This window comes from Rana temporaria, chromosome 8 (genome assembly GCF_905171775.1).
Source record: "Rana temporaria chromosome 8, aRanTem1.1, whole genome shotgun sequence".
Lineage (NCBI taxonomy): Eukaryota > Metazoa > Chordata > Amphibia > Anura > Ranidae > Rana > Rana temporaria.
In genome coordinates this window covers 158,991,131-159,016,468 of record NC_053496.1, presented here as the reverse complement: position 1 = coordinate 159,016,468, position 25,338 = coordinate 158,991,131, and the positions used below count along the sequence as shown (strand labels likewise).

Below are 25,338 nucleotides of genomic sequence, written 5' to 3'. Positions count from 1 at the left end.
GAATTGTTGGCTCTGTTTGTTTGATCAAACATTATTAAAACCTTTTGTAAAAGAACATTTTAGTACGAAGTTCTACTAGTGTATGGCCAGCTGGTTTTTAAATGAATCCTGGTTTTAGCACTTTGTGTGTAACTGACATGGAACAAATATGTGCAGATTGGGTTCCCCGAGACAATTATCTGGATGTATATTAATGCCAAACCCGTGACTCTGTAGCAGTTAAACAATGATCAGCATTGAGGCCCTTCTGGACGGAAGTCAGGAGGATTTCACAAAAGTTCACAGACCGACAGATCACCGATGACCCAGCGTATCTCTTGTTACACGCCAATGACATCCCCGCACACGTTTACAAAAAATCGATCATCCGACACCTTCTGGATGCAGCCAAAGCGTGCATCCCCATTTGCTGGAAGTCCCCAAACCCACCGACTGTAGCGATGTGGCTACAGAAGGTGGATGATATTAACAGGATGGAGGACCTGATTCTTACAGACCAAGATAGACAGGAATCGTACAAACAAACCTGGCAGTTGTGGAACATCTACACCTACTCAGATGAAGGACAAAACCTCAAGAACCCGACTTAGAACCGTGGGACAGATTCTCCCCCCTGACAGTAAGGATGCAGATTTGTCGACCCGAGATGTATGTGGACGGGTCTGATAGACACATGGATCCATGCTCGCGGGTTCCCCCCCCCACCCCCCTCCCTTCCCTTCCTTCTCTCCACGCCCTCCACCGGGAGTCTCGGGAGCTGCAATTCTCTTCTAATTCTCTTTCTTTCTCTCTTACTACCCTTTAGATATTGGAAAAAAGTGGGCGGGTCCACGGATCCTTGATTTCATGCCTCGTCCTATGGGCAGATACTATTAGACCGACAGCGCCGGGATGGATGTAGCACGGTGGGCTTAGCGCTGTTAGCACGGAGACGGCTACGTACCGCCCGAGAGGGCAGGTGGCCTGACGCTACATGATAACCCATCGGACACTTGGGTTGAACTTAATGGCTACGTGTATCTGATTGAGTTTTTGCCTGTATACCTGTAGATGTCATTGTGTTTATGATATCACTGTGATCCGTGTGGACACGCTCTCTGTGGTGAATAAATAAAGAATTTTGAGAAAAAAAAACAATGATCAGCAGAACAGCCTTGAACTGTGCTTCCTTAAAGTCCAACACTGGTCTTGGGATCACCCCTTCCCCCGCCCTCTCTTGGAGCCCCCCACCTTTTAAAATTGTATTTTCTATTTGTCTTTGGTCCAGTCTGATGAGGTTACAAGACCTTTGTTGCCCTCTTCTTTCTTGGAGAGTGAATGGGTCCTGAATACTGCAGGCAGAGGCGCAATGCTCTTCACAGAATTCAAAATCAGCCCACTAACCAAGATTTTATGAGAGTGGGGAGGACAGGCCCTTGATAAGCCGGCCTTACAGAAAACGAAACAGGTTAAAGAGTCTCTTTGATTGGAAGTGTCTAACTCAGGTGTGATACATCATGACAGGTCCCTTATAATTTAGGTCTGTCCACAGCAGATACTGACTAATTGATACAAAGGGAAAGAGAGCGCACGACTGCCCTAGTATAATACCATTTTTAATGATTAAAATTAAATCCTAAAGGTAGAGGTTTGCACTCACAAACATGGGACATGAATCGCATGTACAGCTGAATGTATGCCTCCTTTCCTGGTCTGTATAGCTGGGTTGGCTCCAAAGAACGAGTGGTGATGGTATGTTATGGGATGTTAATTTAAACCCTGCCTCCTCATCTTGTCAGGACCTGAAGAAGGAGGCTGCGCCTCCGAAACATGTAGTCTTGGAAACCATTTGTTTGTGAGCTAGAGGAGACATTACACTCACTTTGATTCCCCTTTCCAGACGCGAGTGACGTCACGCTGGCTGGACCGTACACGTGTTCAGCAGCAGACACAGCCTGACGAGATGAGGATGCAGGGTTTTAATTAACACACCATACCATCACCACTCGTTCTTGGGAGCCAACCCAGTTATACAGACTAGGAAAGGAGGCATGCATCCAGCTGTACATGCGATTCATGTCCCATGTTTGTGAGTGCAAACCTCTACCTTTGATCTTTAATTTTAATCAATAAAAATTGTATTATACTAGGGCAGTCGCGCGCTCTCTTTCCCTTTTGTATGTTTCAGATTTGAGTCCGCCACCCAGTGGATCTGTGAGCTGTAGCACCTAGAGCAAGAGAACTTTGACATAGACTGTTATTATTGAAGAGGTGTTTGTGGGGTCAGCACTGACTTTGTTTTTTTTTGTGTGTTTGTACTGGATAATTGATGCATCTTTTATATTAACACTGTCTAGGAGCCTCCTTGATGAAATCCAGGGGAATGGAAATGTAGAGGCCACATTAAAAGACACTGATCCTGCTATGATGAAAGAATGCAATATGAAAGCAATGGTCGTTACAGGGGAATTTTTGGTAAGAAGTAACACATTTTTTGTTTTACCAGTAAGTTGTATTTGGAGTTTGATCATCTGCATTTTTTTATGAAAAACCTTCATTAAGGTTCCAGGTTGAGTGAGCCAAATAACAGCCAGCTGTTCACCATCTTATCTTTGTTCGTGTTGCTAAATATACTAAATATACTTAATAAAAATATTAAGATGAAAAGTTTCACTCGGTAGCTAGTTTTTGATACTGTTGATGACGTGACTGCATATATATATAGTTTTCACCCCCCCCCCCCCCCCCCCAAAAAAAATGCTCCCGAAACATGTTTTACACCTATTCTGACTCCAACTGTTCTAATAGTAACTTATACCTTGCTAAGACCTCTATACCTGGCTGGTACAATCATCGTGGACAGTCTTTATCGGATAGCTGAACTCACCAAATACCTTTTCATATCCAAAAGGATCTTTATTGAAAGATTACAGCAGACAACAAGATGTAGCAGATGATTGAAAAAAAACAGTACTTGCAGACAGGGCCGTTTGAAGGAATTTGGGGGCCCCAAGCAAAATGGACATGGAGGCCCCCCAAAGCATGCACGCAAAACCCCCCCATGTTCTTTTTACTCCCTCCTGGGCCCCCTCCTTACCTATGTTCTTTTAACGCCCCCTCCTGGCCCCCTTCCCTACCGGGTCCGTGCCACGCAGCAGGAGATTCAGTTTCCTGTTCCCAGCCGTACTGAAAGGAAGTGAGCACTCAGTGTGCACTTCCTGTCACTCCGGCCGGGAACAGGAAACTGAATCTCCTGTACCGCGTGGTACCCGGCCGGAGTCCGGACTGATAGGAGGAAGGAAGAGGAGCTTGGCCACACTACAGAGAAGGGGAAGTGACGACTCAAGGCAGCAGTGCTGCAGGCTCTCTATAGAGCGCTCAGGCGGCTGCAGCATATAGGAAGCGCAGCAAGGGCCCTGCTTGGGGCCCCAGGCCAATTCGGGGCCCCAAGCAATTGCTTGGTTTGCCTGCCTTGTAGCGACGGGCCTGCTTGCAGATCAAAACATTGTAATGTGTTCCTGGATGTGAACAGATTACATGAGGCCTAGAAACAAGCGTCCATCTCTTATCCCATACAGACAGTGTGAAGGAAGAGGAAATGCATCACAAGTGGGTGGAACACAGAAAAGAAGACAGAAAAAGACCCAACCAGGACAGGGGCTTTTGGAGAGAACTAGGGGCAAGCCTGTTACGTACCTGGTATGTTTAGAGTCTAGTTGTAGGAGGCCTCTCTTACGGCTCTGGTTCACGAGCCGCTGAAGTGGGGACAGCGGACTCGGAGCACAGCGGGGTAGGAGTGCCGATGCAGTGATGAATAGATGTAGGTGGCTGAGTCTCTCTGGCGGTGAGGTGCAGACGGCACTGAGGCAGAAGAGGGGGTCAGCGACCCTGACAGGTTATACGACTGCAATGGCAACAAGCTGATGAAGCAAGCAGATAAATAGGAAGCAAGAAACAGCAGGGTCAGGCAAGCCGGGTCACAACGGATAATCAGATGGTTCAGATGAAGGTAACTGAAGCGTAGTCGTGGTGCAAGCAGGTGGGTCTGGCAACGGTGGATCCAATCAGAAGGGTAGTCAAACAAGCCGGAGTCAGGGATTAGAGAGATACGGATAGTCAACAAGCCGGGTCAAGGTTCAGTCAGTAATTCAGGATCAGGTTTCAAGTGTAAGTTCACTCTAAAACTGCAGATCAGGCAGCAATGTGTTTGAGTCCAGCAATGGCTTTTAAAGTGTGCTTTGGCGCCAAAAACATGCGTGCGCGCGCGCCCGTTGTGCACGCGCGTGCACACAGGAAGCGCGGCGGCGCGTCAATACGGAGGAACACTGTTGTTTCCTCAGAAATGAGGATGGGTGAGGCTGGGAGGTAAGTCCCTGACAAAGCCTCTTACCCACTGACTATGGCCCCTGTCATTTTTAGGGAGCTGCAAGCATTTAGAAAGATGTCCTGTTATATTATGCAAAAGGACATTATGACATTTAACAGTCAGGAAAGCCATGATGGTCTATGCCAGCTTGAAACTAAGTAAACTGATGTATGTGAAAATAAAGCTTTTCAATGAGCCATGGAAACCCCTTGGTCTTCTGTTGCCTAGTAGTCTGAAGAGGATGGAGATCACTGTTTGTATTAACTGTGCTGATTAACTCACCTATTGTCTGCTAGAAAACTACTGTGTTAATGTGTAGTGTACTTCATGAGCTCGGTGTTGGCCAGTCTGACCTGGAGTGAGATATCTGAAAAATCACAACATTGCCCAGGGGGAAAGTTGTTTAATTAACTTAATGTTTAGACAGTTTGTATTGTTAGGGTAATATTATCAGGAGGGGATGCCCTTCTGTAGGGTATAAAGTATGGGTCTGAGTTTCCAATAACCAGCCATTCTTTTGGTTTTTACCTCACATATTGTCTGTGTATTTTAATTGGGGTAAAAGGGACTGGTTTTAGCTCTTGATCTGCTTGGAATGGTTTGGAGGGCAGGAAGGGCTGTTTGGCGGACGGAAGCACCTAGTCGGGGTGCCCAAGCAGTTCCATCACACAAATAAACAAAGGAAATTAAAGAAGTGTAACCAAAGCTCATTTGGTTGTACTTCTCCTATGGATCACAGGAGTGCCGTTTGTTTTGCACTCTTATGACTCGTTTTTAGCAGAGAGCAGGCTGAAGTCCACTCTCTGCTGATGTCACAGAGTCTATCCAGACTCAGCGTCATCACGACCATGGAGTTGGGATCCGCCTAGATCCCTGGACCGACACCTGGATCAGCCTCTCAGAGAGCCTGAGCCGGACGCTCCGATTAGCGAGGAGGGGGCAGAGCAGAGAGCTGTGACTGACAATAACCAGCTCTCTGCTTGGGGAGCTGTGAGAACCGAGCGATTCAGCAGTATTCGATCGATCGGTTCTCGGTGTAGAGGCACCAGGGGACAGGTAAGTATGAATAATAAAAAAGTATGAATAATAAAAATAAAAAAACATCTCTAACTATGCAATTTCTCAGTTCACAGTTATATGAACATTTACAATGACTATGCATTATATTATATTTTACATACAACAAGTGTAACAGCACAACCCCAATGGGCTTGCTCACAAGGTCTATCCTTCAAGCGATTGCTTGAATGAATGTCTATTTTTTTAACAAATATCACATCTTTTCCTTGATTTCACTTACTTCAAATTCACACAATTTCCAAGCCTCGATGAAGGGGGACTGCCAAAACCCCTAAAATTATTAAAAATGTATTTGGACCCAATGGGCCAGATTCAGGTAGAATCGCCTATCTTTAGGCGGGCGTAGCGTATCTCAGATACACTACGCCGCCGTAAGTTTGAGCAGCAGGTTGTGTATTCACATAGAACTTGCGCTTAAACTTACGGCGGCGCAGTGTAACTGAGCCGGCGTAAGCCCGCCTAATTCAAAATAGGCTGGTTGGGGGCGTGTACTATGTAAAATAGTAGTGACCCCACGTTTTTAACGAACGGCGCATGCGCCGTCCGTGGACATATCCGAGTGCGCATGCTCCAAATGACGTCGGCAAATCCTCATGCTTTCGACGTGAACGTAATTTACGTCCAGCCCTATTCGCGAACGACTTACGCAAACGACGTAAAAAATTCAAATTTTGTCGTGGGAACGACGGCCATACTTAACATTGGCTGCGCCTCATAGACCCAGGGGTAACTTTACGCCGGAAAAAGCCTAACATAAACGACGTAAAAAAATGCGCCGGGCAGACGTATGTTTGTGAATCAGCGTATCTACCTAATTTGCATATTCCTCGCTGAAATCGACAGAAGCGCCACCTAGCGGCCAGCGTAAATATGCAGCCTAAGATACGACGGTGTAAGAGACTTACGCCGGTCGGATCTTAGGGAAATCTATGCGTAACTGATTCTAAGAATCAGGCGCATAGATACGGCGGCGCACAATCGGACTTACAACGGCGTATCTGGAGATATGCCGTCGTAAGTCTCTGTGAATCTGGCCCACTGATTATTGGTACGGTGCTTCCATTGCAATCCTCATAGTTTAATATCTAAATCAAGGGATCATTTACTTTCCAATAACCTCCAAATTAAAGGGTTGGTTTTTTGAGTGTTTTTTCTTGCCCATATTTTTTTTTTTTACAATAGTATTTTTAAAGGTATGCACTATGGGCCAGATTCACAAAAGAGATACGACGGCGTATCCCTTGATACGCCGTCGTATCTCTGAGATACGATTGTCGTATCTATGCGCCTGATTCATAGAATCAGTTACGCATAGATAGCCCTTAGATCCGACAGGTGTAATTGTTTTACACTGTCGGATCTTAAGGATGCAATTCTAGGCCGGCCGCTAGGTGGCGAGGCCATTGCGGTCAGTGTAAAAATATGCAAATGACTAGTTACGGCGATTCCCGAACGTCCGCGCTGCTCGTCGATCTAACTTTACGTCGTTTCCGTCGAGTTACGCCGCGTAAAATTAGGACTGAGCCCTAGGTGTTCTAAGCCATGTTAAGTATGGCCGCCATTCCCGCGTCGAAATTTAAAAAATCACGTTGTTTGCGTAAGTCATCCGTGAATGGCGCTGGACACCATTTACGTTAACGTCTAAACAAATGACATCCGTGCGATGTCATTTAGCGCAATGCACGTCGGGTAATTTACCCGACGGAGCATGCGCAGTACATTCGGCGCGGATACGCGCCTAATTTAAATGGTGCCCGCCCCATTTGAATTAGGCGGCTTTGCGCCGAACGGATTTATGTCACACCGCAGCAAGTTTACAGGTAAGAGTTTTGATAATCAGGCACTTACGCTGTAAACCTGCAGCGGTGTAACGTAAATCAGATACGTTACGCTGCCGTGGAGCAACGTAATTCTATGTGAATCTGGCCCTATATGTCCAAAGTACGTGGACACCTCTTCAAATTACAGTTCAGATGTTTCCAGTAAAGGGACCCCTAATGCTACAGCACACAAAGATATTTTAGACAATTGTATGCTTGTTGTAAAATTTGGGGACAGCCCTGTGATACATTTGCCTATATGTCTCAGTTTACTGCTCCCTGCTAGCCAGGTTATTGATGTGCTAATGTCCCCTCACTATTTCTAAAGGTTAATTGATCTATTGTGTTGTGTGAAGGAGAGCTGGGTTTAAGTGGCTTGTGTTAATTATTCTGATTGCTTCATTGTGGTAATTATCTCTCTATATGCGGGGTCGAGCGGTCTGGTTGATGTATTCAGTACAGCTAGTGCTCAGCGTCATTGATGTCATTGTCTAAAGAAAATGTGTTTCAGCATCGGCCCCGTCGTGTCTACCTACTCATCTGTATGGAAGCCCCAGTGTGAGGGGGGCGGAGATTTGTCATTGTAACAGTTTTGGAAATGACATATAAGCTGTGTGAAAAAACATTAAAGTCTGTGTTGTTCAAGCAGTAAGCTGGTCTCATGTGTGGCTTTCTGGGCGATTCCAGGGATATCCCTCCTCGTGGAATATTGGGGTGATTTTCGTTATGGGAAGAAGGGAACGTTGACGGGGATATCATACCGATACCGTCACAATTGGTTGGTAGCAGTGGGATTTTTTCCCTTCTATTCCCCTTCACACCCGGATTCCAAGCAGACACTGGAAGAACTACTGGAAGTTCGTGGAAGGATTGCTAGCAACAAAACCAAGCGGGTCATCATAGCAGAATCAATGGAGCTAGACCAGGAGGACGGGATTGCAGCAACGCCAGCAGTACAAGAGATGGAGACACCAGTGATTCAGGAGGAGGAATCGCCAGCCAACAAGCTAATGAGAGAGAAGCTAGCGTGGTTCGGCCCGAACCCAACGCCAGATGTGGTACTGAAAGTGATGGACCTATTAGCGAAGGAGGCTAAAGAAATAAGAGACGCGGAGCTACAGAAGGCTAAACAAATAAGGGACGCAGAACTACAGAAGGATAAACAAATAAGGGACGCAGAGCTACAGGAGGCTAAAGAAATAAGAGACGCAGAGCTACAGGAGGATAAACAAATAAAGGACGCAGAACTACAGAAGGATAAACAAATAAGGGACGCAGAACTACAGTTAAAACTGGCAGCAGTCCAACAAGCAGCCGCACATTCTCCAAACAGTGAGTACAGCACAGCAGACGCAAGGAAGATTCCGTTTAGCGCTTTTAAAGCTTTTGATGAAAAGGACTGTGAGATTGATAACTTCCTGGCGGATTTTGAGCGACAATGTAACCTGCACCGAATAGCTAGAGGAGAGTGGGTTGCAATATTGTCAGGCAAACTGTCAGGCAAAGCTTCTGATGCTTTCCGGACCGTGCCAGATCAGGATATTCATAGCTACGCCCGGGTTAAAGAAGTGCTCCTGGCTCGTTATGCAGTAACCCCAGAGTCCCACCGACAGAAGTTCAGGGACTCACGCAAAACCACGAAAGACTCTTATGCGGAATGGGCATGCCAATTGTCCCTGTCGGCCTCTAACTGGGTTAACAGCAGCCAGGCCACCACCGCAGAGGACATTTTGCAACTAATGCTCCTGGAGCAATTTTACAATCACATCCAGACGGACGTCAAAGATTGGGTGAGAGATCGCAGGCCCATGACTCTACCAGAGGCCGCGAAGTTGGCGGATGAATATGCGGATACTCGCAAGACAAACCAGGTCACACCACGGGTACAACCCCCACAACCAACGGCGCCCTCACACCCACCAACCGCTAGATACCAACCTCCTAACAGACCGGTGACATCTAGCCCTCGCTATCATCGCCAGGAGGGCAACGAACAACGCTGCTTCCGGTGCAAACAGCTGGGTCACTTCAAGCAGAATTGCCCCATGAATGACAACACCAGGTCAAATTGGTCTCAACCTGGGTACCGCCCACCAGCAGCAGCCCATTGTGTAGACTCAGCTTGGGATCCAAAGGAGCTGGGTCAGGAAGAACCATTGGGCACCCCTTACGAAGCCCTCATGGTACAATCTGTTATTACGGACAACAGGGAACACCATTGTCAGCTGGTCATGGGCGACAGCCCTGAGCCGGAGGGGCTCTGGAGGGAGCTGGGCAGAAAGAGGCACCGCCGGCCACCCTTCAAGAAGAAGAGGTCCTGGAAGCCGTATAACAAGCTGACCTGGGAGGAGAAGAAGCGACTGGAGGAGAGGGAGTCGCAGCGGGCGTCCCAGATGCGTGCCGAGATGTTCGCCAAGGGCCCACCGGTGGCCCCTTACACCACCACCCAGTTCCTGATGATGAAGGACCACGTGGAGAGCCTGCAGGACATGAGCAAGCAGGAGCTGATCCGTGAGTACATAGAGCTGGAGGAGTGCATAAGCCGCATGGAGGAGGAGAACAACCACCTGAGGTCACAGCAGCATGAACTGGAGATGGAGCTGGAGAAGCTCCAAGAGGAGAACCGGCGGCTGCGGAGGGAGCAGGGGGTGGCTGACCTTATGGGGCTCTGATTCCCCCCCCCCCCCCCCCGGACTCTGAGCACCAGTGCTACAGCATTTCAACAAATATAACTTTTTATTTTTATGAATCTCCTGGGATTGTCACTTCAGAGCCATAACCTGCCCCCTCCCATAGCGGGACACCTAGACGGCGGCGCACAGACCCATTCGCTGTCTTCACACTGACTTCTGGTGACTTTGCAGATCGCACAAAGACTTGGGGACTGACCGGCGTGTGATCTGACGACCCGGTGACATACCTGAGTCTGAAGCAGTTGCCAAGGGAGGTCAGTCATGCCAAACGGAGTTAACCTCTGACTAATAGCTCTGAACCCGTCAACCCTACTGGACCAGGGAAGGTCCAACCGGGTTTGCCGGAGCAGGGAGCAAAAGGGGGGCCATTGTGATACATTTGCCTATATGTCTCAGTTTACTGCTCCCTGCTAGCCAGGTTATTGATGTGCTAATGTCCCCTCACTATTTCTAAAGGTTAATTGATCTATTGTGTTGTGTGAAGGAGAGCTGGGTTTAAGTGGCTTGTGTTAATTATTCTGATTGCTTCATTGTGGTAATTATCTCTCTATATGCGGGGTCGAGCGGTCTGGTTGATGTATTCAGTACAGCTAGTGCTCAGCGTCATTGATGTCATTGTCTAAAGAAAATGTGTTTCAGCATCGGCCCCGTCGTGTCTACCTACTCATCTGTATGGAAGCCCCAGTGTGAGGGGGGCGGAGATTTGTCATTGTAACAGTTTTGGAAATGACATATAAGCTGTGTGAAAAAACATTAAAGTCTGTGTTGTTCAAGCAGTAAGCTGGTCTCATGTGTGGCTTTCTGGGCGATTCCAGGGATATCCCTCCTCGTGGAATATTGGGGTGATTTTCGTTATGGGAAGAAGGGAACGTTGACGGGGATATCATACCGATACCGTCACAAGCCCCTTGCCCTTTTTTGTTCCATTGTGACTGTGCTTCTGTGCACAAAGACAACTCCATACAGACATACAGTAGTTTGACAAAATGTATGTTGAAGGACTCAAGTGTCGTCTTTATAGCCCTGACCTTAACTTTATTACCCTTTAGTATGAATGGGAAGCTGACTTTGAGTCAAGTCATGTCTTCCAACATCAATACCTGACCTTTCGCTTTTGTCTAAATTCCATACACTAAAAAATCTTCTGGAAATCCATTCCAGAAGAGTTGGAGGCTTTTATAGCAGAAAGGGGATGCAACTTCATATTAATTCCTGTGGTTTTGGAATAGGATGTCCCACAAGCTGTCGTGGTCATGTGGTCAAACCTTTAGCCATATAGTGTATGTCTGTGTATATGTGTTAATTGTGTCTAATTTGTAAGCCCCCTGGGATGTTAAGAATATACAGACAGATGTGCATGACAGAATTATTTATTTATTTTTTGGATTACATAGTTACATAGAAGGTGAGGTTGAAAAAAGACACAAGTCCATCATGTCCAACCTATGTGTGTGATTATATGTCAGTATTACATTGTATATCCCTGTATGTTGTGGTCGTTCAGGTGCTTATGTAATAGCTGAGACCACCGCCTGTGGAAGGGAATTCCATATGCTTGCCTCTCCTAACCACTTAAGGACCGGACCAATATGCTGCTAAATGACCCAAGGGGTTTTTACAATTCGGCACTGCGTCGCTTTAACAGACAATTGCACGGTCGTGTGACGTGGCTCCCAAACAAAATTGGTGTCCTTTTTTCCCCACAAATAGAGCTTTCTTTTGGTGGTATTTGATCACCTCTGCGGTTTTTATTTTTTGCGCTATAAACAAAAATAGAGCGACAATTTTGAAAAAAAATCAATATTTTTTACTTTTTGCTATAATAAATATCCCCCAAAAACATATATAAAACATTTTTTTTTCCTCAGTTCAGGCCGATACGTATTCTTCTACCTATTTTTGGTAAAAAAATCGCAATAAGCGTTTAGCGATTGGTTTGTGCAAAATTTATAGCGTTTACAAAATAGTGGATAGTTTTTTTTTTTTTTTTTTTTTTTTACTACTAATGGCGGCGATCAGCGATTTTTTTCGTGACTGCGACATTATGGCGGACACTTCGGACAATTTTGACACATTTTTGGGACCATTGTCATTTTCACAGCAAAAAATGCATTTAAATTGCATTGTTTATTGTGAAAATGACAGTTGCAGTTTGGGAGTTAACCACAGGGGGCGCTGTAGGAGTTAGGGTTCACCTAGTGTGTGTTTACAGCTGTAGGGGGGTGTGGCTGTAGGACTGACATCATCGATCGAGTCTCCATATAAAAGGGATCACTCGATCGATGCAGCCGCCACAGTGAAGCACGGGGAAGCCGTGTTTACATACGGCTCTCCCCGTTCTTCAGCTCCGGGGAGCGATCGCGAGGGGGCGGCTAGAAACGAATAGCCGCGCCCTCGTCCCGGATTGCTCCTGAAGCCACGGGAACCACCGCATGTACCGGGGGGGGGGGGGGTCCCGATCGGACCCCCGACCCACGTCTAGGCAGGGACGTACAGGTACGCCAATGTGCCTGTCCGTGCCATTCTGCCGACGTATATGTACATGCGGCGGTCCGGAAGTGGTTAAGCCGCGTACACACGATCGGTCAAACCGATGAGAACGGTCTGATGGACCGTTTTCATCGGACCAAACCGATCGTGTGTGGGCGCCATCGGTTAATTATTCATAGGTTAAAAAAAAGCAATCTTGTTTTAAATTTAACCGATTGATACCTAACTGATAGAAAAAAAATGATCGTTTGTAGGCACGTCCATCGGTTTAAAATCCACGCATGCTCAGAATCAAGTCGACGCATGCTTGGAAGCATTGAACTTCGTTTTTTTTCAGCACGTCGTTGTGTTTTACGTCACCGCGTTCTGACTCGATCGTTTTTTTAACCGATGGTGTGTAGGCACGACTGACCATCAGTCAGTTTCATCGTTTAACCAAGTGAAAACGGTCCATCAGACCGTTTTCATCGAATGGACTGAACGTGTGTACAGGGCTTTATTGTAAAGAACCCTCTACGTAGTTTAAGGTTAAACCTCTTTTCTTCTAATCTTAATGAGTGGCCACGTGTCTTGTAAAACTCACTTCCACGAAAAAGTTTTATCCCTATTGTGGCGTCACCAGTACGGTATTTGTAAATTGAAATCATGACCCCTCTCAAGCGTCTCTTCAATTAGTTCTTTAATAATTTTGTTTTGTACTATTTAGGGCAGATCCACAAAGCGAGTACGCCGACGTATCTACTGATACGCCGGCTTACTTTCAAATTTCCCGCGTCGTATCTTTGTTTTGAATCCTCAAAACAAGATACAACGGCATCTGGGTTAGATCCGACAGGCGTACGGCTTCGTACGCCTTAGCCCCCATTCACACCTAGGCGTTTTGTCGCCTGTAGTGTGACGCCGCAGCAGCCCCGAGACGCTGGAGGGATGAAAACACATTGCCCTCTATGAAGATGGTTCACATCTCCAGGCCGAACGCCGTACGCCTGCCGCCTGAAAAAAAGTCCCGGACCTTTTTTTCAGGCGGCTTTCAGCGTTCGGCATAGGAGATGTGAACCATCTCCATAGAGGGGGTGAGGCTGCATTCACAATCGCGGAGTTTTGTCGCCGCAAATCGCGGTACAAAACGCCGCAATTTGTCGCCGCAATTCGCGGGACAAAACGCCGCGATTTTGTAAGCCTAGGTGTGAATGCAGCCTTAGTATCTAAGATGCAATTCTTCGGCGTCCGCTGGGTGGCGTTCCCGTCGTAATCCGCGTCAAGTATGCAAATTAGCTATTTCCGACGATCCACGAACGTACGAGCGGCCGTCGCATTCTTTTACGTCGTCTCTAGTCGGCTTTTTCCGGCGTATAGTTAAAGCTGCTGTTTGGTGGCGTATAGTCAAACCTGCTATGTTAAGTATGGCCGTCGTTCCCACGTTTAATTTGAATTTTTTTTTTTCGTTTGCGTAAGTCGTCCGTGAATCGGGATGGACGTAATTTACGTCCACGTCAAAACAATGACGTCCTTGCGACGTCATTTAGCGCAATGCACGGTGGGAAATTTAGGGACGCCGCATGCGCAGCTCGTTCGGCGTGGGGACGCGCTTCATTTAAATGAAACACGCCCCCCTACTCGCCGATTTTAATTGGGCGCCGTTACGCCGCGAGAGATACACTACGCCGCCGTAACTTACGGCGCGAAATCTTTGTGGATTCAAAGCTAAAAAAAGTAAGTTACAGCAGCGTAGCGTATCTCACATACGCTGCGCCCATGCAATTCTTTGTGAATCTGCCCCTTTGTTGTTAGAATAATTCATTTTGGGAATTTGTTTTGTATATTTAGATTAGTTTTGTATAATTGGTTATTTTCTAATTGAATTAGAAAAATTATTTGAATTTGAAATGGAAACATATTGCAATAAATACAGCAAGGTATTAAAGTGAAATTTGCTACTTAGGCTGCTCTTTAGAATGGAATACAATAGAAAATATAAGAATAGAATTGAATGGATCAGAATGGAATAAAACAGAATAGAAAATAAAATAATAGAACATTATAACACAGAATAGAATATAACACTATAACACAGAATATGATAGAAAATAAAGAAAACGAAAATATATTCTATTCTGTTTTACTCAAAAAGAATCTATCTATTCTATTTTTGTCTATTCTTTAATTGTATTTTCTACTCTGTTCTAGTCTGTTATTTTCTTTTATAATCTTTTCTACTATTTCTATTCTATTCTTTTATTTTCTGTTCTATCAAGCAGCCTAAGTAGGAATCATCATCGTATTACAATTTAATGCTTTACTGTATTTATTGCAATATTTTCTAATTTCAAATTCATATTCAAATTTAAATTAATTTTCAAATTTGGATATGTTATTTCGGATTTGTTGAAATTCGCTTCTATTGTGATTTGGAAATTCAGATACAGCTGAATTACTGAGTAATGAAAATTTTTGGGGAATTTCTATTTGTAATGAAACAATTTGCACATGACTAGTAAATGGTTAGAAAGCACAACTCTTTGGTAAGTTGTTGGTCATACTTATACTTTATATCTGTTTATAAATGTAACCCCTATTTTAGCTCCTAATTGTAGCTCTAATCTTTCTTCCAGAATGGATTTGCAAACCTGTCTGAAAAAATAACACCAACGTTACCCTGGTGGAAGAAGTTGATCTGGAAACAAAAAACTGAAGAGATAACAGACCAAAATTCCATCTTAAAGACCAAAGCCTTGGTGGAGCTGGCTTGTCAGTGTCAGTGTGTCATCTGCTGTCGAGTGACACCAAAGCAGAAAGCCAGCATAGTGCAACTAGTGAAGACAAACAAAAAGGTTACCACCCTTGCTATAGGAGATGGGGGCAATGATGTGAATATGATAAAGAGTAAGTTTATTAGTATATGGGTTCCTATTACATAGGGCACAGATTCAGCATCGGAGCAATCCTACATCCATCTAGAGGAGTATCATTTTTGTTTGTTTTTTTATGAAACCTATATTTCGCTTTTAATACGCAAAGGTTTACAGTAGTATATAATCCATTATAAAATTGTATCAATTAGGGTTGTCCCGATACCGATACTAGTATCGGTATCGGGACCGATTCCGAGTATTTGCGGGAGTACTCGTACTCCCGCAAATACCCCCGATACCGAAATAGAATTCTTCCCCCTCCCCCCGCCGCCGCCGCCGACGCATCCCGCTGCTACGCCGCATCCCGCCGCATCCCCGCTTGGTTAATACGGGCGGGGAACATTACAGCATTCATTTGAATAGCTGTAGTCTTTCCTGCCGCGCCGCGTATAGACACTCCCCCTTGCTCGGGTGAACTGTCCAATCCCGAGCAAGGGGGAGTGTCTATACGCAGCGCTGCGCGAAAGACTACAGCTATTCAAATGAAAGCTGTAATGTTCCCCGCCCGTATTAACCAAGCGGGGATGCGGCGCGGCAGCGGGGATGCGGCAGCATGTACGGTAAGGGGGACATGGTTGCATATATGGGGGGGACATGGCTGGATATGGGGAGGACATGGCTGCATATGGGGGGGACATGGCTGGATATGGGGAGGACATGGCTGCATATGGGGGGGACATGGCTGGATATGGGGAGGACATGGCTGCATATGGGGGGGACATGGCTGGATATGGGGGGGACATGGCTGGATATGGGGGGACATGGCTGCATATGGGGGGGACATGGCTGCATATGGGGGGATATGGCTGCATATGGGGGACATGGCTGGATATGGGGAGGACATGGCTGGATATGGGGGGGACATGGCTGGATATGGGGGGGACATGGCTGGATATGGGGGGGACATGGCTGGATATGGGGGGGGGACATGGCTGCATATGGGGGGACATGGCTGGATATGGGGGAGACATGGCTGGATATGGGGGGGGCATGGCTGCATATGGGGGGGACATGGCTGGATATGGGGGAGACATGGCTGCATATGGGGGGGACATGGCTGCATATGGGGGGGACATGGCTGCATATGGGGGGGACATGGCTGCATATGGGGGGGACATGGCTGCATATGGGGGGGACATGGCTGCATATGGGGGGGACATGGCTGCATATATGGGGGGGACATGGCTGCATATATGGGGGGGGACATGGCTGCATATATGGGGGGGACATGGCTGCATTTGTGGGGGGACATGGCTGCATTTGGGGACACATTTAAAAAAAAAGTATCGGTATTCGGTATCGGCGAGTACTTGAAAAAAAGTATCGGTACTTGTACTCGGTCCTAAAAAAGTGGTATCGGGACAACCCTAGTATCAATGTTTATATATGGAGAACCACCATAACATGTACCACTTTGTGGCGGTTCGCAGTATATGTATATTGATGTGGTCGATGTGATCAGATCTGTATTATATTTCTGTATACATGTCATGTACCTTGGTGGGGATCAAGCTGGAGAGGAGACACCTCTTGTCCAACACCCCTGGTAGTGGTAACAGGAGATGTGAGGACACAAGGCACAACACTCTACTGTTGGTTGGAGGATGCAGATGACTGTGGACTAACAGACATGGACCAGAGGCCGGAACATGGTGACACTCCTATAAGAATATTATAAAGTGTCCTTCGCGCTACTAAGAGCAAATAAATGATATAAAACAAACAAAAGTGTAAATGCCGCAAAACCTAATAGTGTTTACAATACACAAGTGAAATAATGTTAAAAAGAAGGGTTTTGCACAAAAACTAAACACTATCAGACAAAAAGTGATGGTGATAAGTGATGATCAATCAAAAAACATAAACAAGTTGATCAAATAGAGTGAAAAATTGAAAATTAAATAAATAGTGGTAAGTGTCCCGTATATCAAATTGCAGTAAAAACTGTCAAAGGAGAGAGCAGAAATGGGGCTGATTGACCACTATGCGAGATGTATGTAGATGGCAATGAGAGATTTGATCACATCCATAAAAGGGCTCCCAGAACTCTCACCTCAATAGCAAGTGTCATAGGCATCCAAGGTGTCCTTGCATCATCCACCTCCTTGAAGCCACCAGTGAAGTGTGACAGGTGGGAAGGTTTATGGCTGCAAGGAGGTGGATGATGCAAGGACTAGACATGTGCAATTCGTTTAGTTTCTAATTCGTTTAACGGAAATTCGGAAATTCGTTAATTTCGAATTTTCGTTTTCACGAATTTTTTATTTCCGAATTGTAATTGTAAAAATCCCGAATTTTAGAAATTTCGAATTTTTCATTTTTTATTTTCGATTTTTTCAATTTTAGAAATTTCGAATTTTTCATTTTTTTTAAATTTTCGAATTTTTCATTTTCGATTTTCAAAATTTCGAATTTTCGAATTTTTCATTTTCAAATTTCGTTTCGAATTTTTCAATTTTCTTTTTTTTTCGAATTTTTCAATTTCGAATTTTCCAATTTCAAAATTTTCAAATTTTTCAATTTCGTATTTACGAATTTTTACATTTCCGAATTTTCAATTTCGAATTTTCGTTTTTTTTAATTTTCGAAATTCCGAATTTTTTAGAAATTTCCAATTTTTCATTTGTTATTTTCGAATCTTTCAATTTTAGAAATTTTTAATTTTTTTTTATTTTCGAATTTTTCATTTTCGATTTTTCGAATTTTAGACATTTCGAATTATTAAATTTTCGAATTTCGAATTTTTAAATTTTCGAATTTAGAATTTTTACATTTTCGAAATTCCGAATTTTCGAATTTTCGAAATTTTTCATTTTCGAATTTTTCATTTTCGAATTTTTCATTTTCGAATTTTTCATTTTCGAATTTTTCATTTTCGAATTTTTCATTTTCGAATTTTTCATTTTTGAAAAATTAGATTTTTGAAAAATTCGAAAATTCGAAAAATAAAAAATTTTAAAATTCGAAAATTTAAAAAAATCTGAATTTTCGAAATTGTGGAGTTTCCGAAATTGTGGAATTTTCGTTTTTTTTCATTTTCGAATTTTAGAAATTTTTTCGTACCTCCGAATTTTTTCATTTCCGAATTTTTTGAATTTCCGAAAAAAATAAATTAAATTTTCGTTTCATTCGTTTTTTTCGGAAATTTCATTTTTTCGTTTTATTCGTTTTTTTGCTTTTTCGGAAATCCGAAAATTCCGAATTCCGAGTTTTCGAATTTCCTGAATTTATGAATTTACGAAAAAAGCAAAAAAACGAATAAAACGAAAAAAAATTTTGAATTTACGAAAAAAAAAAAAAAAACGAATGAAACAAAAACGATTTTTTTTCCAGAATTTACGAAAAAATTAAAAAAACTAAAATAACAAACGAAAAAAATGAATTTTTTGGCAGTGCACATGTCTAGCAGGGACACCTTGGATGCTTTTGACACTTGCTATTGAGGTGAGAGTTCTGGGAGCCCTTTTATGGATGTGATCAAATCTCTCATTGCCATCTACATACATCTTGCATAGTGGTCAATCAGCCCCATTTCTGCTCTCTCCTTTGACAGTTTTTACTGCAATTTGATATACGGGACACTTACCACTATTTATTTAATTTTCAATTTTTCTATTTGATCAACTTGTTTATGTTTTTTGGATGATCATCACTTATCACCATCACTTTTTGTCTGATAGTGTTTAGTTTTTGCGCAAACCACTCCTATAAGAATACAGGAAAAAAGCCAGGACACAAGCCAAAGGTCAGACAGTGAGGTACAAGAACATGAGACAGAAGCAGAGTGAGGATACAAACTGACATCCCGTTTTTAGAGGCGGGCAGGGATTCAGGAGGCATGATACAGAATTCAAACACAGGCCAAGGCCATGACAGATGGGTCAAAGGCAAGTCGGGTCATACATGGGAGGGTACTTAACAAGACCACTTAACAATCTGTTAGTATCACAATCCAACGTAACACCTTCCCATCTGGCCTATAGCAAAATGATGGCTGGGCGGTGGCTCTCCCGTTCTGACTGGATGTCACATAACCTCGAGACGGGCTTGCAGCGTGGCACTCAGTAGTGCGGTGTGTCGCTCTGACACACCGCATCTCTGATTATGGTAAAGAGCCTATGACATAGGCTCTTTACTATGTGATCTGCTGTGTCCAATCACAGCAGATCACAACGTAACTAGGAAGTGCCGGTTATCGCATTCCTTTATTCAAGCTGACAGAATGTGAGTAAAGGAGAGCCGGTAAGCGAATCTTCTGACAGGGGGAATCTGCACGATAGTGCAGTGATTATCAGTGCAGCCCCACCAGTGATGCCAATCAGTGCCCATCAGTGATGCTTGTCAGGGCCTTCTACTGTATCAGTGCCATTCATTGCTGCCTATCAGTGGCCATTAGTGCTGCATATTAGTGCCTCCTCATGAGTGCCCATCAGTGCCATCTCATCCGTGCACATCAGTGAAGGAGAAAACTTATACAAAACAGATACAAAGAAACTTTTATTTCTTTATTAATTTCAGTTTTTTTGTATTAGTTTTGCAAAAAATAAAAAGCCCAGTGGTGATTTAATACCACCAAAGGAAAGCTCTATCTGTCGCACTCTCGTGAGCTTGCATGTTTCAGACCTTCACACTAATAGCCAGATTCAGAGAGGTTTACGCCAGCGTATCAGTAGATACGCTGTCGTAACTCTGAATCTGCGCCGTCGTAAATTTAAGTGTATTCTCAAATTGAGGGCGCCGTTGTATCTTAGCTGTCTATTTAGGCCAGCCGCTAGGGGCGTGAACGCTGATTTACGCCTAGAATGCGTAAACCAACGAGATACGCCTATTCACGAACGTACGCTTGCCCGTCGCAGTAAAGATACGCCATTTACGTAAGGCTTTTTCAGGCCTAAAGTTAGTCCACCAAAAAGATGGCGCAGCCAATGTTAAGTATGGACGTCGGTCCCGCGTCGAATTTTAAAATGTTTACGTCGTTTGCGTAAGTCGTCCGTGAATGGGGCTGGGCGTAATTTATGTTCACGTCGAAACCAATAAGTCTTTGCAGCGTAATTTGGAGCATGCGCACTAGGATATGTCTACGGACGACGCGTGTGCCGTTCGTTCAAAACGTCAATCACGTCGGGTCATTATTTATTAGCATAAAACACGCCCACCTCTTCACAATTTGAATTAGGCGCGCTTAGGCCAGCACATTTACGCTACGCCGCCTTAACGTAGGACGCAAGTGCTTTGTGAATACAGCACTTGCCTCTCTAACTTTCGGCGACGTATCGTATGAGATACGCTACGCCTGCCTAGCGTTAATTCCATCTACGTGAATCCAGCTATAAGACTGCTTCTTTTAATGATGAGGACACGATAAAAAAGATTATTTATAAGAATTTTATAATAAATGTTTTTGTGTTTACTGTGTGCCATTTAGTATGCCTTTTCCAGATGTCTACATACACAGGTCCCAGAAAACCGCAAGGACCATTCGGATTGCGCAGCGTGACTCACACAGTAGGGAACCAGGAAGTGAGGCCCAAGGCTTCACTTCCTGATTCCCTTACCGAAGATGGCGGTGGCAGCATCCGAGGACCAAGGAACGGGTTCCAAGTTCTTTAATCACATCTACATACATATCAACGGCGGATCCAGGGGGGGGGGGGCAACAGGGAAATTGACCCCCCCGAGGCAATCATGTCACATTGGCTTTAAAAAAAAAAAAAAAAATTTTTTTTTTTTTACTTTTTTTTTTAAAACTGCTTTGTGGCAACGGCGGATCCGGGGGGGGGGGGGGGGCAACATGGCAATTGCTCCTCCCCCCAAGGCAATCATGTCACATTGGCTTTAAAAAAAAAAAAAATATTATTATTTTTTTTTTTTTTACAATTTTTTTTAAACTGCTTTGTGGCAACGGCGGATCCAGGGGGGGGGGCAACATGGCAATTGCTCCTCCCCCCGAGGCAATCATGTCACATTGGCTTTTAAACTGCTTTGCGGTGCCTGCAGCTCCCGCTGCCGAGTCTCTCACTCTCTCTCCCTCTCTCATCACCAGCCCGGTAGGCTGCCTGTCCTGAGGCTGCTTTGAGCTGTAGCTGACTGCAGCGCTCCCCCTCTCTCCTGCGTGTATGACATCGGGCATCTCTCGCTGTGTGTGAGAGCTGGATCTGTGTTCGGCTGTGCTGCCTGTGCTAGACCTGCTCGTGTGATAGTAGATGGAGATGGAACACTGATTGAATCAGTGTTTTGTTTATCACACAAGCCCATCTAGGGGGGGACTTTGCTAGAGCCGAACACAGACCTACAGCTCCTGTTTGTTCCCTGACACACGTCGGGAGAGGAGATACCTGCTGTGTGTGATCGAGGCAATGCCATGGTGAGTGCCATGCACAGTGGGGCTTCATTCATATACAAAAGTGGGGCTGCATTAATAGACAAAAGTGGGGCTGCATTCATATACAAAAGTGGGACTGCATTCATATACAAAAGTGGGACTGCATTCATATACAAAAGTGGGACTGCATTGATAGACACAAGTGGGACTGCATTGATATACAAAAGTGGGGCTGCATTGATATACAAAAGTGGGGCTGCATTGATATACAAAAGTGGGGCTGCATTGATATACAAAAGTGGGACTGAATTTATACACAAAGGTGGAGCTGCGTTCATATGCACATTGAGGCTGCAATGGTGGGCACTGATGAGGCTGCATTGATCTCTTGTACCATGTGTTCAGTCTCTGACCATCCCTTGTACCATGCCTGCAGTCTCTGACCATCTCTTATACCATGTCTGCAGTCTCTGACCATCCCTTGTACCACGTCTGCAGTCTCTGACCATCCCTTGTACCACGTCTGCAGTCTCTGACCATCCCTTGTACCACGTCTGCAGTCTCTGACCATTCCTTGTACCACGTCTGCAGTCTCTGACCATCTCCTCTACCACGTCTGCAGTCTCTAACCATCTCCTGTACCACGTCTGCAGTCTCTGACCATCTCCTGTACCACGTCTGCAGTCTCTGACCATCTCCTGTACCACGTCTGCAGTCTCTGACCATCTCTTATACCATGTCTGCAGCCTCTGACCATCCCTTGTACCACGTCTGCAGTCTCTGACCATCTCTTGTACCGCGTCTGCAGTCTCTGACCATCCCTTGTACCACGTCTGCAGTCTCTGACCATCTCCTGTACCACGTCTGCAGTCTCTGACCATCTCTTGTACCACGTCTGCAGTCTCTGACCATCCCTTGTACCACGTCTGCAGTCTTTGACCATCCCTTGTACCACGTCTGCAGTCTCTGACCATACCTTGTACCACGTCTGCAGTCTCTTACCATCTCCTGTACCATGTCTGCAGTCTCTGACCATCTCTTGTACCCTTCCTGCAGTCTCTGACCATCTCTTGTACCATGCCTGCAGTCTCTGACCATCTCTTATACCATGTCTGCAGTCTCTGACCATCCTTTTTACCATGCCTGCAGTCTCTGACCATCTCTTGTACCACGTCTGCAGTCTCTGACCATCCCTTGTACCACATCTGAAGTCTCTGACCATCTCTTGTACCATGTCTGCAGTCTCTGACCATCTCTTGTACCATGTCTGCAGTCTCTGACCATCTCTTGTACCATGTCTGCAGTCTCTGACCATCTCTTGTACCATGTCTGCAGTCTCTGACCATCCCTTGTACCACGCCTGCAGTCTCTGACCATCTCTTGTACCATGCCTGCAGTCTCTGACCATCTCTTGTACCATGCCTGCAGTCTCTGACCATCTCTTATACCATGTCTGCAGTCTCTGACCATCCTTTTTACCATGCCTGCAGTCTCTGACCATCTCTTGTACCACGTCTGCAGTCTCTGACCATCCCTTGTACCACATCTGAAGTCTCTGACCATCTCTTGTACCATGTCTGCAGTCTCTGACCATCTCTTGTACCATGTCTGCAGTCTCTGACCATCTCTTGTACCATGTCTGCAGTCTCTGACCATCTCTTGTACCATGTCTGCAGTCTCTGACCATCCCTTGTACCACGCCTGCAGTCTCTGACCATCTCTTGTACCATGTCTGCTGTCCCTGACAATCGTCTACAAACTATGGGATAGATTTATGGCATTTATATTTAAATATTTTTTACTAGTAATGGTGGCGATCATTGATTTTTTAGCGGTACTGCAACATTGCAGTGGACACACCGGGCAAGTAATTGATTTCTGTAAGCACCACCTTATTTTCTGGCAGTGCCCTTCCCGAGACTAGACTCTGGATCCGCCCTTGATACATATAAAGTACATACAGTAGCTTACATGATAGGGAGCTCATTGTCCCATCAATTAGCGACTGGCTGTGAACTATATCAATTATGTAATTGTTTGACCATAAAACCAGGTACCAGCATCCGACCGACTCCTGATCAGCACTCTCAGCCAATGGTGGAGAGCGCTGATCACAGTGTTTTGATGGGGTGGGGGGGGGGGGGTCCTTCCCCCTGTCAGAACACAACAGTGTTCTGACAGGCGGAAAAAACAAATGGTGTGTACCAAGCTTAGGCTGCATTCATACCTGAGCGTATAAATTTTTAGGCATTTTTTTGGGCGTTTTTGCAGAGTTTTTGTACAGACGTTTTGAGGTCCAAAGTTCATTCATGTAAAAAAAATTAAAACGCCTGTAATCTGCCTAAAAAGAAGCTCATGTACTTTTTCGAACTTTGTGCGTTTTACTTCAGCTAACAGAACGAACGCTCAGATATGAACAGGGGCCATTTAAATGAATGGGATTTTGCTTGTTGGGTGTTTTGGCACTTTTGAGATGAGTGTTTTACGAGCTGAAAACGCTCAGGTGTGAATGCAGCCTTAAAGCGGAGGTCCACACAAAAGTGAAACTTCCGCTGTCCGGATTGCCACCCCCCCTTCCAGTGTCACATTTGGCACCTTTCAGGGGGAGGAGATGCACCGTGCATATACCTGTATAATATGTATCTACGTCGCCCACCCCCCCCCCCCCCGCTGCCTTCTGGGAGATACACGGGTCCCAGAAAACAGCAGGGACCATTCGGATTGCGCAGCGTGACTCGCACAGTAGGGAACCAGGAAGTGAGGCCCAAGGCTTCACTTCCTGATTCCCTAACTGAAGATGGCGGTGGCAGCATCCGAGGACCAAGGAATGGGTCGACCTCGGGTGCCGACATCGCAGGTGCCCTGACCCTAGCTGCTGACTTAAAAAAAATAAAAATTGGCGGACCTCCGCTTTAAAGAGCTTGTTTAGATACAGACAAACCCAGTAACATAACTGAGCAACATAGACTTATCATGTACCTTGATCCTTAGTCAGGCCCAAGTATCAGACCTTGTGTTATTTGTTTTACAGCTGCCCATATTGGTGTAGGGCTGATTGGGAAAGAAGGTCTCCAGGCTGTCCTGGCTAGTGAATTTGCCTTGGCTCAGTTCTCTTACCTCCAAAACCTGCTGTTCTTCCATGGGAGATTGTCTTATGCTCGATTTTCCAAGTTCTTATGCTATTACAATTACAAGACTTTTGCCAGTCTCGTTCACAACATCTGGTTTGCCTTCTTCAATTGCTTCACTTCCTTGGTAAGTAATAATTATCATTAGAGGTACTTCCTGTATATAGCGCCAACAATTTTTACAGCACTTTAGATCTATAACATGTATATTGTACATCCACGTCTGTCCCTGCCATCAAGAAGCTTGCAATCTAAGGTCCCTAATAGATATGTGCATTCCTGTTTGTATGAATGTTATTTTCGTACGAAAATGTTAATTTGTGTACATACGAAAAAATGAAAGCACCAAAATACGAAAACGACGGGATTACGAATAAGCCGCATAACGAACAACCGCAAATACGAACGAACGATCCGACGAAAATACGACAAAACGAAAAGGGGGCAAAAGAACGAAAATGACATCTATAACAAAAGATTTGCATTCTGTATTTTGTTTGAATCCTTTTTCTGTTCGTATTTTCAGTCGTATGTTCATATGACATCTA

At 44.9% G+C, this 25,338-nt stretch overlaps 1 protein-coding gene across 3 annotated transcripts in view; it reads left to right on the top strand.

Annotated features, from left to right (window-relative positions):
* Positions 1-25,338, top strand: part of LOC120909279 (phospholipid-transporting ATPase IK-like) — a 232,230-nt gene that overhangs the window by 178,914 nt on the left and 27,978 nt on the right. For all 3 annotated transcript variants that reach the window (XM_040321017.1, XM_040321018.1, XM_040321019.1), the window contains 3 exons: positions 2,337-2,454; positions 15,041-15,311; positions 24,694-24,917. In XM_040321017.1, the coding sequence (XP_040176951.1) occupies positions 2,337-2,454; positions 15,041-15,311; positions 24,694-24,917 (613 nt within the window). The remainder of the gene's footprint in view (positions 1-2,336; positions 2,455-15,040; positions 15,312-24,693; positions 24,918-25,338) is intronic.